Source organism: Artemia franciscana, chromosome 21 (genome assembly GCF_032884065.1).
Source record: "Artemia franciscana chromosome 21, ASM3288406v1, whole genome shotgun sequence".
NCBI classification, from domain to species: domain Eukaryota; kingdom Metazoa; phylum Arthropoda; class Branchiopoda; order Anostraca; family Artemiidae; genus Artemia; species Artemia franciscana.
In genome coordinates this window covers 24,440,510-24,454,774 of record NC_088883.1, presented here as the reverse complement: position 1 = coordinate 24,454,774, position 14,265 = coordinate 24,440,510, and the positions used below count along the sequence as shown (strand labels likewise).

At 31.6% G+C, this 14,265-nt stretch overlaps 1 protein-coding gene across 1 annotated transcript in view; it reads left to right on the top strand.

The window, feature by feature from the left end:
* LOC136041032 (E3 ubiquitin-protein ligase NRDP1-like) overlaps positions 1 to 8,608 on the top strand; it is a 32,986-nt gene extending 24,378 nt beyond the window's left edge. Inside the window, exons 4-5 of the mRNA XM_065725558.1 lie at positions 5,576 to 5,692; positions 7,780 to 8,608. Of these exons, the coding sequence (XP_065581630.1) occupies positions 5,576 to 5,692; positions 7,780 to 8,094 (432 nt within the window). The 3' untranslated portion in view covers positions 8,095 to 8,608. The remainder of the gene's footprint in view (positions 1 to 5,575; positions 5,693 to 7,779) is intronic.
* The last annotated feature ends 5,657 nt before the right edge of the window (positions 8,609 to 14,265 follow it).

The following is a 14,265-nucleotide window of genomic DNA, read 5'->3' as shown; positions in this document are numbered from 1 at the left end:
TTTTGTCCTAAAAGTTCTTGTCTAAATGATAAAAATGTCCGAATGTAATAAAGCAAGAATCTCGCACTTTCTGGTTTAGTAGGGGGAATAACCGCACCATTATCAAACAAAACCAATGTTGGAATTGCAATAAAATTAATATACATTCATTACAAGAAGAAGATCATAAATTCATATTTGAATAACTACATTTCGTAAATATACTTCATTCATATATGCAAAGACTGGTTTTAAAGTTTGTAGGAGTGGAGACTTGTCTATGGTTCAGGTTCATTATAATAATAAAATAAGTTACAAAATGTCCAGAGCCCGGCTGAGAAGACAAATTCGTAATGCACGGGATGGAAAAAAAGCTTCTTTAAATAAATACAACATCCATACTTCACTACATGCAATTCAAACAAGTGTAATTAAACATATTCCCCCGTCAATTGCCCGGTCAACAGCACCACCCGTTGAAGCGTCCAGCGAAATAAACATAAAAATAAATAAAAGATACCAAGAACCCTGGGGAACGGCTAGGTCCAGTATCATAAAAAACCATATAAAATGGGAACAAACATAACATCCCAAAGGCGACCCCCACCAACCCACAACAATTCACTTGTCACAAATTTTCTTTCAATAAATCAAAATAAATTTAAGTTTTCGTTTAGCTGTTTTAATTGATTTTGAAGTATCCAATTTAGACGTATAAATATTCCAATACCGAATTACCGAGTTTCGAAGGGAAAATTTCGATCTTTCATTTATTATTCTTGGCTGATATAATTTATTGAAATTTCTAGTTAGATGTCATACTAGGGTCCACGGTCATACCCGCGGTCCACAGAACCACGGTCATACTTCATTTTGAAGAGGATAGATTCAACCGTAACAAAATGTCTTAAAGGAAGAATGTTAAAGAAGCAATACAGAGAACCAGCTGACGACTTTGCTGGATATAATTTAGGGGAAGGCAAGTAGCTCTTAAGGACCCGCAAAGCTTTATTCAGTTGTCTCTGAAGTGGCGCAATATGAGAACTAAATGTGTTAAGGTAAAAAAGTGATGGAAACATTAAATGAGAATGAATAAGTGCATAATAAAGTGATCTCATTGCTTCAAAGGGAAGGGATGACCTGATTCTTTGCATTATCCCTGTATTTCTCCCCAATTTCATCCGCAGATTAGATATACGAGGCTTCCATGATAGATTAGAGTCAAGGAGGACTCCGAGGTATCGCATAGTTGCTGCTCGTGAAATCTTTATTTTAAAATCACTTGCTTCAATTAGTTGAAGCTCAGGAACTGCAGCGTTACAACGCGAGAAAACCACAAATTTCGTTTTATCAGCGTTAAGAGCTAGGTAATTCGACTCAAGCCACAATAGAAGATGGTTGAAAGCTTTCTCCAATGCAAGTTTCAAACAGCTCACATCTTTCCCTGCAACAGTACACGCAGTGTCATCTGCAAATTGCAAATTTAAACCAAATATTCTCATTGAATTATTCAGGTCGTTCACATAAATTAAGAAAAGTAAGGGACCAAGTATTGACCCTTGCGGGACACCAGCGGTATTAGATTGACGAGTCATTTCAGATGAAACATCACCTCCATCCATATACTGAGAACGGTCCTTAATATAAGATGCTATTAGGGATTTTGCTGGCCCTCTTATACCGTAATGATCCAACTTATGTATGAAAATATCATGAGATATTGAATTAAACGCTTTTTTAATGTCAAGAAAAATGGAAGCTAGTATTTCTCCACTGTCAAGAATATCATGGACATACTGTGTTAGTAATAGGACCGCATGATCGGTAGATTGACATTTGCGAAATCCGAACTGAAGGTGATTTATCATTTCAAAATGATCTAAAAAACGCACTATTCTATTATACAGACAACGTTCAATTATTTTAGAAAAAGCCGACAGGAGCGATATAGGCCTATAATTTGATGGATTTATTTTCTCTCCTCCTTTGTAAAGAGCCAATACTCTTGAGTCTTTTAACGACGAAGGAAACGTCCCATTTTTAAATGCCAGGTTTATTATATGACATAAAATGTGCGAAATTTGGGGGAGTATTTCTTTCAACAGAAATGTCGATGATCCATCAATACCCTCAGAACGACCATTTTTCGAAAGAGTAACTACATTCTTTAATTCTTGTTCAGAAACCGGTGTTAAAAATATTGACTTATCATGGGATGGCGGAAGGAAATTTCTAAAGTCATTTTTATTTTGACTACTTGACCCTGATGAGGCAGTAGACTCAGCAGTTTTCTCCCCTATTTTAGCAAATTGCCGGTTTAGGGCATCTGCTATTTCCTTCTTATCATTAAGAGGTACTTGATTTTCAGGCATGCACATTTCATCTGGAAAACTTTGGTCCTTCCTCTTACTAAGGCATTCGTTAATTAGAAACCAAGTCTTTTTCGGAGAGAAACGAACTTTCTCAAACTCTCGTTCAGAATAATTCCTTTTTGCAAACGATGAATTTTTGACAATTGACTTTTATACCTTTTAAATTCAGAAATATTTTCATCAGATGGACAGTTAAGTTGCCTCTTGAATAACTGATTTTTAAACTTTATAGATCGTAGTATGCCTTCAGTTATCCACGGCTTGTTAGGAGATTGATAACGTCTCAGACCAATCTTTTTCACCGGGCATGTTTCATCTAATATTTCCTTAAACTGCTTTAAAAATAAATCCATGACGTGGTTCACATCCTCAGATTCGAAAGGTCCATTATCATTCATAATACTTAATCTTTCTTTTAATAGTCGTAGCGTTTTTTCTTATTGAGTAACCGTGACTTTTTGGAAAAAAATAAATTATTTGGTTTAAGCTCACTTTTTAATTCAGAAAACAACATGAAATGATCAGAAGAGTCCACCAACACTATCCTTATAGATTTGTCTCGAAATTCGTCATAATATTGTCAATCAGTGATGCTGACGTTGCAGTTACTCTTGTAGGTGATGCTACAAAGTGGTAATAAACTATGCGACAGGCACATCGATAGAAAATCTATCGCATTTAGGGACTATTCCTGGCATCCTTGATACAGAACTTTTGAATAGATGAGAAATCATCACGCCGAGATAGAAAATGTATTTTAGAATGTGATTTTGTCTTATTTGACAGAAAAGGGAGAATATTGATAACTAGAAAAAACTGCAAATAGTTTTATAGCTTGTTCTTCTGTATAAATATGTCTTATTAAATTAAGTTCTTCTCTGCTTTTTTGATGTGCTGCTGTTCAATATTGCAGCAAATATAACATGCTTCAAACAAATATCAATATAAAAAAACGTAGTGAATATTGAATATAACACGAAACGTGTCGAAACTTGCACGACATTTTAAGAAAAAAAGTACAGAGTGGAGAGGTTTTGATGGGGTAGATAAGAGAACGTCACCTAGCTGACTTGCTTGATAAGAATAAAATATCAAATAAGGAATCAAAATAGGAATAGGAATAAAATAAAATAAATAAATAGGAATAAAATCAAATAAAACAAATAAATCAAAATAGGAATAAAATCAAATAAAATGAAAATGTGTTTTAAAAAGAAAATCCTCTTCGGTTTTTAATTGCTTTTATTGTTTATTGTTTTTAATGGCTTTATTATTGTTTTATTGTTTTTAATTGCTTTTATTGTTAAATGGTCAGAACATTTTTTAGATTTTTGAGCTCTTTAGCTTTTGGATAAAATTAATATTCTTTCATAATGTTTGATCACCTTTTAATTTTGTCCAATAATTTACAAAGTTATTATTAATATTTAGAACATTAAGGCATAATGCTGACATGGATATTTAACAGAAACTTAACATTTTGTCAAAATTGAGGAGGATTTTTAATCACAAAATTCTATTGGCTGAAGTAATTCTGAAGTTGTCTTTTAGACACCCTTGAACGTACGTGAATTTTGATTCACCTTTTATAATTCTTGCTAAAAAGATTGTTTGAATTTTTCTTTTCTAACAGTTTGTTTCATTTGTTTAAGTAATTGCATGCCCTGTTAATTTTAAAAACGATTTTGTTTCCTTCAACAAAGAGATGAATATGCATAGCCAGCACTCTGTTCAATTGTTATTTATTTGTTTCTTTTAATGATTATATTTCATTTATATATTTTATCATTTATTTTATAACATAATTATTTCATTTATCTTTCTGTCTTTAGTCAGGTGGAATATATATATATATATATATATATATATATATATATATATATATATATATATATATATATATATATATATATATATATATATATATATATATACATATATATATATATACTAGCTGTTGGGATGGCGCTTCGCGCCACCCCAACACCTAGTTGGTGGCGCGCGTCGCGCCCCTCCAAGCCCCCCCGCGCGCGTAAGTCGTTACGCGCCATTGTAGCTGTGTTTCTGTGTCCCACCTGTGAATAGAGATAGATATAAATATATATTTTTAACTACGTAAAACATGCGAATATACAACATTCTTTGCTGTCCCATTGTCTGTGCATATAAATAGCATTTATATTCCCTGTGTCCCGGTCGTCATTTGTGTCCTGGTGTCCCAGTTTGTATTTTCTCTTTGAGTGTCCCGGTCGTCATTTATATTCCCTGTGTCCCAGTGTCCCGGTCGTCATTTGTGTCCCGGTCTGTAATTTCTATTCAAACAATCCCTGTGTCTCAGTCGTCAATTAAATATCCCGCCTGTGCCCCCGACGTCCCCGTTGTAGTTGTGTCCCTGCGTCCCGGTCGTCATTTATATTCCCGGTCGTGATTTGTGTCCGGGTGTCCCAGTCTGTAATTTTTCTTTGAGGTTCCTGGTCATCATTTATATTCCCTCTGTGTCGGTCGTCATTTGTGTCCCGGTCTGTAATTTATCTTTGAGTGTTTTTTCTTTTTAGTTTTTTTTTAGTTTTTTACATTTTTTCAGTTTTTTTTTTCTTCTTTATTTTTCAACGTCACTATGAAGTACATATCGCCGAACCTTTGTTTTTTAACTTAAATCTGGTAGGCATTGATGACCTTATCCAAGTCAAAATCCCAAACCCAATCATCATCGCTATCATTTTCAGTTTTGATATGTTTTGACTCTCGCTTTCCAGGTGGATTTTCATCTAACTGCGCGGTTTTGCTTTCTTTAGCCGCAAGCCTGTTTCCCTGCTGTTCTTTTGATTCCTCGGCACGCCTTCTTTTTTCACTTTCTCTTTTAGCAGCAAGTCTGCTTTCGCGTTGCTCTGGTAGTTCCTCGGCACGCTTTCTTTTCTGACTTTCTCTATCAGCAGCAAGTTTTTTGGCATAGACTCTTTGAGCATCTTCATCGGCTTTTGCCATGGTAAGTTCATCAGTCATTGTAAACTTAAACATTAATAGATTTCTACGTGAACATATGTCTTAAATATCTTGAATGACGTCACCGTCAAAGCAAAAATGACAACTAATTTCATGACGTCAGCCGACACAGAAACATGACGTCACCTGATCCACAGACAGACAGACAACTTATTTTTATATAAATAGATATAGACGAATATAACTGAATAAGCAGCTAATTAATATTTTTGTGTTTCCAGGGCACATTACTTGCAGATAAAAGATGGTTAACAAAATTGTTGATCGTTCAGAGGGCATTTAAGACTGGTTTCTTTTATTCCACTACATCATCAATTCGCAGCAAGGTCATTTTAGAGGTAATTTTATTTCTTGTATTTGCCAGCCATGTTTCTAAATTGTCAAAGTTGTCTTCCTCTGAAATCTCACATTCAAAACTCACTCATATGAAGTGCAATTACTGCCAATAAGTGTAATTTTGAAGATTATTATCCCAAAGATTCGTTTTCTGACCAAAGTCTCTAAATAGCTGTCTCATTATTCCTGAGAACTAAAATAGAATGAATAGCTTCAGTCAAATTCAAGTCATATATATTGTGCAAATTTGAATGTTCTAATTGCACTGAAGTTTAGATATTAGCTTAAATTAAGCTTCTTAAATGAGAGCATATTTATTTTGCTCACTGAATATTGTCATTACAAAAAGTTTAGAGAATTAAGATATATCCTTTCGGTATGTCATTCTGAGTTGTTTTGAATTAATGCAATGTACTAGCAGTAATGATGACTTTGAACTACCAGCCGAATAAAATATGGGAACTTGACATTGAACAAAAAGTTACAGGAATTGAAAAATCAACCACTCATTATATTAGTCTCTGGCCAAAGCCTCTGGCAAATTTGTGAAAGACCAACACCATCCACAAATTGTGTTTGGTGTTGTTACTATGTTTGTGTTCCTTGCTGTTTACAATGTAAGCCCCATGGTTAATATTGTATATATTCCACTTTTTTTAAATTATTTTCTTGTTATTGATAACATATGTTTTGAATTTTAATTGTTTCTTTCCTAGTACCAAGGACTGTGAAAACAAAAAACTATTGGACCAAGTAGCTCAAGAAGGCTAATTTTGCTTTGAAGTATAGATGTCTTTAAATACTAACCCCCAACAGAGAGCAGAGCTTGTAAAGTTGGATATATTAAATAAGAGTCAATAGAAAACACAAAATAAATGGAACGTCCCACCTCTTGATTGTAAGGGAATCGAGAGACTGTTATTATTTGAGTTTTTAATGTATATAAACTGTTGTAGAGTTTAAATGATTAATGCTGCCTATTTTCATGGCCAAATCTGGTAACACCGACAATAGTATAGCACTCTCCTAAAATTGTTATAATTTTTAATAACTTGAAAGAAAAATTGTTGCAAATAGCAGTTTTCATGTGTGAATATACCTAAGGAACAGAGTATATAATACTTTATATTTAATATATTTAAACAAAATTATACAAAATAATATGAATTTTATTTTGATAGCCTCGGTAGTTACGTGCTCGCCTTTAAGTATTCAAATTTTATTACAGCTTTGAGTTCTATTGTGTAGACATTGATGCTTAATAATCACTCCTTAGGAGCAACAAAAAATGCAACGTAAAAATGCCTACATAAATGTTTCTGCTAACATCAGGGGAATCTATGATTGAAATTTATGCCACAGTGTTTATTAGAGGTGAGAAAGAGCTGTAATACAGTGTGCTACAAAGTTTAAAGAATAAAAAACCTTTTAATATTATTTTTTTTCATCTTTCCTTTGTCAACTCACGATTCATGAAATATACAACTTTTTGAGTATAGGTTAGAATTTTCCGCTATTAAATTGATTTTTTCCTCCAGTGACCTTCAGTGATGCTAATTTAAAACATATAAAGTTCATTAGGTTATAGGTTACCTATCAAATGTTACCTATCACCCCCAAAAACTCGAGGGATCTTAATGAAAATATAACTAACAGTTTCAGCATAATATAGAACTTTACAAATATTATAGGCCAGCTAGCCCTCCATCCAAACCCCCTTTTCCAAAGAAGTACTTAAGGACTGAGAAAATTGCCCCCCCCCCCACCCAGAAAAATCCCTTAAAACTGCTTGATACTATTTTATAACATACTCTGCAACAATACAAGGGACAGAGCGACGCTCGGTTTCTTTTTACTATATTTATTCTTTATCAATTTTTAATGCTGTCTTTTTTGTCTTTGAGTGGACTCATCCCAATTAGTCAGGGGCGTGATTTACTAGGACTTGGAGGCAACTGCCCCTCCCTGACTTTGATTTAAGTATAAGTAGGTTAGACTGAGCTTTTTGCAAATAGTGGGATTTGTTTCAGCCGAGTTTTATTTTGTTAAATATTGTTCTAAGAATCTCAACGGATTTTTCTTTTTCAAGCATGTGAAAGAGGAGCTCTCCGGTTCAGGATGTCCTTTGGAGATGGTTAAGACTCTGATTGAGAATTCAAATGAAAGTCGATGGCCTCCTGGCCTACGCTCCCATGAAGCTCGAAGAGCAAACAGGAATCGATTAAATGACTATCGCCGTCGTGTTTGGGATGTTTGGGACAAAACTGTACCTCAACGTTTATATAAAACAGGAATTAGTCTTATAATGGCATCAGATAATGCTCACATGGACCAAGACTTATTTGTAATTAATCCTGGATTTTTAGTCTTAAGCGTGTTGGACAGATCAAACAGTTCCTGGTAAAGGTGTAACGCACAGTTTAGTTGAAACAATTTGACACAGTTTTGTGACAACGAACTGTTTGATAGTCACTCACACAAATGAAAGGTTTTTGATAACAAGTATTTCATCAAGATAATCTGCGTTTTAACCTAATTCCAAATATATAAGAGTCCATAAGTTTTAAGTTCGAGCCTGAGAAAATGTGTTTGATCTTTTCGTGTGGGTGTAGTTTCATATTTGGGTTTGAAGATAATAAAATTGATCTCTTCAAGTGCAGATCTCGAATTTTTAGTATTCCCGCTTTGTTTTTGTTTCATACTTGCATTTGAGGATAGTAAAATTCATCTCTTCTAGTGCTTACCTCAAATTTTCAAAGTGTTGAAACGGACTTTAAAGCGTGTTTGGATTTCTGTGCATTTTAGTGTTCTAACCAATAAAACTAGGCGCAAAGAACTTTCAGTTTCTCCAATTAATTTCAGCAAATATTCATAGTTATTCTGTTTTTTACAGTGTATGAATAATTTATTCACAAATACGATTGTTTACACATAAATATCTGTAGTTTATCATTTATTTATTATTGTTATTTAATAACAATAAATAAATTTATAAATTTATGTATTATTATTATTTCATAATAATAAATAAATGATTAGATGACCTTCAATGACCAGAAGTAGGTTTACCGTGTACTTTACAACTCTAACATGTTTGCTAGAGAGGTATTTATCCCTAACGTATCGAACATGTGCAACGTTCGACTTGTTGCATATGTTTTTCTTATATAAATGGGGTTTTCATTCTGCAAACCTCTTTACAAGCTCGTATCCATTTTCTTAAATTTGCATAAATAATATTGATGAATAAAACACTAGATATTTTTGATACAAATTAATTTACAGAACACTATGCTAAACTTCATGTAACTAAATGGTAGCTTGCAGCCTCTTTAATGAGTTGAACAACAATTTAAGTCCTTTTTTAAGCCTTTTGATGTTAACAAAAAATATATTTAAACATTAATTTAACATATTTAATATTAAAGAGATTGCCTAGCGTCTCTAACAGCTTTCTTCCGTAAAGGCAACTATAGAATCCTAAACTTTGACATTACTTTAACAAGATTATGTCAAAGTAATTAGCAATACCTGAAAAACATCTATTAAGTATGACCTTTAAGGGTAAGTTACGGTAGATCTTGATCTAACAAGAAGGTACTATATGTATTTAATACTAACATTACGGTTACTGGAACTAATGACGCTAAGGATATTGAGGTGAAACTTTTTGGGGGAGTTTCAATTAAAAAAAACTATAGGCATGCAGGTTTTCAAAAGAGTATATAAGGACAAAGAATTGGAACAAAATTCGAACTTTTGTATAAAAAGTGAGGTATTGACGAGGGGGCGCACCCCCTCATATACGTAAAAGCAGTATTGTAGGCAGCGCCCCTCTTTAATAGCTAGAGATATAGAGATATTGACTTTTGAAATTGCTAGTTCGATTGGAAACTAAAATTTTCAGTACTCTTTTTAAGAGTCAAAAGAAAGCCTTTCTCTGAACCCCATTCATTTTCCATACAGATCCAGTCAAAAGTTTTAGACAGCCATTTTGTTCAGTATAGTAGAACGGTCCAGTAACTATGCCTCTAGAGATGTTGAATATGTCAAACCCAACAATTAAGCAATTAATTCATAAAATTTTTAAATTAAATGCTGCTTAAAAATTAATCAGAAGGAACTGTGTGTATGGCTGTCAGTAAGACACCACAGCAATATATCGAAAATTACCCTTTCGTTGAAACTTTCGAGGCTACTGCTATTACCAATCCTGCTCTTACAATTTAAATATTTAAAAAGATGTAATTGTATCCAGTTTGTCAAAGAGCATAGATAGAATTTCTTGGGAATGGTATTAAGTTTTATTTTTCATGTCAACTTGAGGAGACATAAAATTAGATGACACAAAACTATTTTTCTCAGGATTAAAGATAGTTGAAAAAGATTCTCCAAAACACAAGCAGCAAGGCAAACTATGAATTTTTATAGAAAAAAATATAAAATATTTATCTTTCCAAAAACAGGCAAGGTCAATAAAAAACGAACAGAAATTAATTCTAAACCTTTTTTCAAAAAAAATGTTCTTCAAAGAAAAGTAAAGAGATCCATTAAACCAAAAATAAAGTCAAAATTTTTGCAAGGGTAAAACTGCTACAAATTGCCATCAATAAATAAATGAAACCCAGAAATAACAAAAATTAAATTAAATAGCCGAATCAACGTCAAAATCAGCAAAAATGAACATGAATAGGGCTGAAAACCTCCATTGCTTCTCTAAACCATGAGATATTTGCACTTTACTGAAAACGGAATACATTTTGAATGTTTTTACTTTGTTAATTTAATAAAACAAAAATTAGTAAGACTAAGGAACAAATATCGTTAAATAATTGAGTAGACAAGTCACGTTTTTTTTTTTTTTTGTAATATAATGTTAGTTAATCCGATGTTAGGATGTTCAAAATGATGATGAATTTGGTGTGGAAGCTGGGAAGGTTTTCCATAAGATATATTGTTGGAGTTATTCGGAGGAATTCTTCGAGTTTCTTTCTCGCCTTTATATTATGTATTTTTCTTTCTCATTTTTCACTTTTTCTTGCCCTATACTCCTCTTAATACTGTTTTGTATCTATCTGGGGCTCAAATATGTTTGATTTGGCTTAAAAGTAATATTTTGAGGTCGTATGCCTGAAACATAATTTTCACGAGGTAAGTTCAGTGCAATTAAATATGACTTGTAAAGCAATGGCTTATTAGCAGTTTTACTATTAAAAAAAATTACTTAAGAATTTTACTAAAATTACTTAAAAAAAATTATTTTTTACTTAAAATTACTTAAATTTATTACTTAGAATTACTTAATATTTATTAAAATTATTAATAAATAATTAAAATATTAATAATTAAATATTATATTTAATTATTTATCTTAATTATATTATATTAATTATTTATATGTTATATATATATATATATATATATATATATATATATATATATATATATATATATTATATAATTTAATATTAATTATATTATAATAATAAATAAAATAATAATAATCAAATAATATTTTATTAATAAATTAAAATTTACTAATTAAAATAACTTAAAAATTACTTTAAAAAAATTACTTTAAAAAATTACAAAAAAAAAATATTGTTGTAAAATTCAGATCAATACTGCTATTTGAAATGACCACCAAATTACAAAAAAGTACTACAAAAACACTAAAATTAAACTCAAGTAATTACATGCAGAGTAATTCCTTATCGGAAATTAGGGACCCTGTAAGGAACCTAAAACTAAGCGCAAAGAATTTTCAGTTTCTCCAATTAGTTTCAGCAAATATTCATAGTTATTCTGTTTTTTACAGTATATGAATAATTTATTCACAAATATGATTGTTTACGCATAAATATCTGTAATTTATCATTTATTAATTATTATTATTTAATAATAATAAATAAATGACCAGATGCCCTTCAATGAACAAAAGTAGGTTTACCGTGTACTTTATACCTCTTACATGTTTGCTAGAGAAGTATTTATCTCTATTTGTTAGAGGTATTTATCTCTAACATATCGAACATATGCAACGTTCAACTTGTTACATATGTTTTTCTTATATAAATGGGATTTTCATTCTGCAAACCTCTTTACAAGCTCGCTTCCATTTTCTTAAATTTGCATAAATAATTTTGATAAAATTGTAATTCAATAATTTTGAATAAAATACTGTAAACATTTTTGATACAAATCAATTTACAGAACACTATGCTAAACTTCATGTAACTAAATGGTAGCTTGTAGCCTCTTTAATGAATTGAACCACAATTTCAGTCCTTTTGTAAGCCTTTTAAAGTAAACAAAAAATACATTTGAACATTAATTTAACATATTTAATATTAAAGAGATTGCCTAGCGTCTCTGACAGCTTTCTTCCGTTTAAGCAACTATAAAATCCTAAACTTTGACATAACTTTAACAAGATTATATCAAAGTAGTTAGCAATACCTGAAAAACATCTATAAAGTCGGACCTTCAAGGGTAAGTTACGGTAGAATCTGATCTAACAAGAAGGCACTATATGTATTTAATGCTAACATTACGGTTACTGGAACTAATGACGCTAAGGATATTGAGGTGAGAGTTTTTGAGGGAGTTTCAATAAAAAAAAAACTGTATGCATGCAGGTTTTGAAAAGAGTATATAAGGACAAAGAGTTGGAACAAAATTCGAACTTTGTGTAAAAAGTGAGGTATTGACGAGGGGGCGAACCCCCTCATATATGTAAAAGCAGTATCATAAGGCAGTGTCCCTCTTTAATAGCTAGAGATATCATTGACTTTTGAATGAGTTAGTTCGATTGGAAATTAAAAAATTAAAGTACTCTTTGAGAGTCAAAAGAGATCGAAGGGTAAGCAGCCTTCCTCAGAAGCCCATTCATTTTTCATACAGATCCAGGCAAAAGTTTTAGACAGCCATTTTGTTCAGTATATTAGAACAGTCCAGTAACTATGTCTTTAGAGATGTTAGATATGTCCCCCCACACAATTAAGCAATTTGTCCATAATGTTCTAACATTAAATGTTGCTTAACAATTAATCAAAAGGAACTGCGTGTATGGCTGTTAAAAAGACACAACAGCAATATATCGAAAATTACTCTTACGTTGAAACTTTCGAGGCTACTGCCATTACCAATCCTGCTCTTACAATTTAAATATTTAAAAAGATGTAATTGTATACAGTTTGTCAAAGAGCATAGATAGAATTTTTTGGGAATGGTATTAAGCTTTATTTTTCAGGTCAAGTTGAGGAGACATAAAATTAGATGACACAATACTATTTGTGTCAGGATTAAAAATAGTTGAAAAAGATTCTCCAACACACAAACAGCAAGGCAAACTATGAATTCTTATAGAACAAAAACAGACATAAAATATTTATCTTTCCAAAAAAAAGACAATGCCATTAAAATGGAACAGAAATTAATTTTAAACCTTTTTTCAACAAACAATGTTTTCAAAGAAAAGTAAAGAGATGCCTTAAGCCAAAAAATAAAATCAAAGTTTTTCCAAGCGTAAAACTGCTACAAATTGCCATGAATAAATAAATGAAACCCAGAATTAACAGAAATTAAATAGCCGAATCAACCTCAAAACCGGCAAAAATGAACATGAATAGGGCTGGAAACCTCCATTACTTCTCTAAACAATGAGATAATTTGCACTTTACTAAAAAACGAAAACGGAATACATTTTAAATGTTTTTAATTTGTTAACTTAATAAATTAAAAATTATAATGAAAGAATATCGGTAAATGTATATTAAATAAACAACTCACGTTTAAATGTTTTTTTGTAATGTAATGTTAGTTAATCCGATGTTAGGTTGTTCAAAATGATGATTATTTTCGTGCGGAAACTGGGAAGGGTTTCCATAAGATATATTGTTGGAGTTATTGGGAGGAATTCTTTGAGTTTCTTTCTCACCTTTCTATTATGTATCTCTCTTTCTTGTTTTTCACTTTATCTTGCTCTATACTCCTCTTAGTACTTTTTTGTATCTATAGAGGGTTCAAATATGTTATATTTATATCTATTTGGCTTATAAGTAATATTTTGAGGTCGTATGCCTGAAACATAATTTTCTCGAGGGAAGTTCAGCGCAATTAAATATGACTTGTAAAGCAATAGCTTATTATCAGTTTTACTTTTCAAAAAATTTTTTTTTGTAAAACTCAGGTCAATTCTGCTATTTAAAATGATACCCAAATTACAAATACTACAAAAACACTAAAATGAAACTCGAGTAATTAATAAAAATTACATGCAGTGTGATTCCTTATCGGAAATTAGGGATCCTGAGGGTATGTCAGAGGGTAATGACAGTTTACAGTTATAAGTATATTTGTTGATTTGTATAATCGCGGGCATGGTTATAAATATTCAGCTTGGTGAGTCTGGCTCAAACCCACAACAAACAAGTGCTATTCATAGTTTAAATTTGTCGAAGATTTTTAGTTGTTTTCTTTTTCAACTTCTGCACTGTAAATTATCAGTTTGCATATGATTGGTGGTTTTGGCATTAAGCTATTTTAATGCTCCAAAATGTTTTGTTATTCAGAC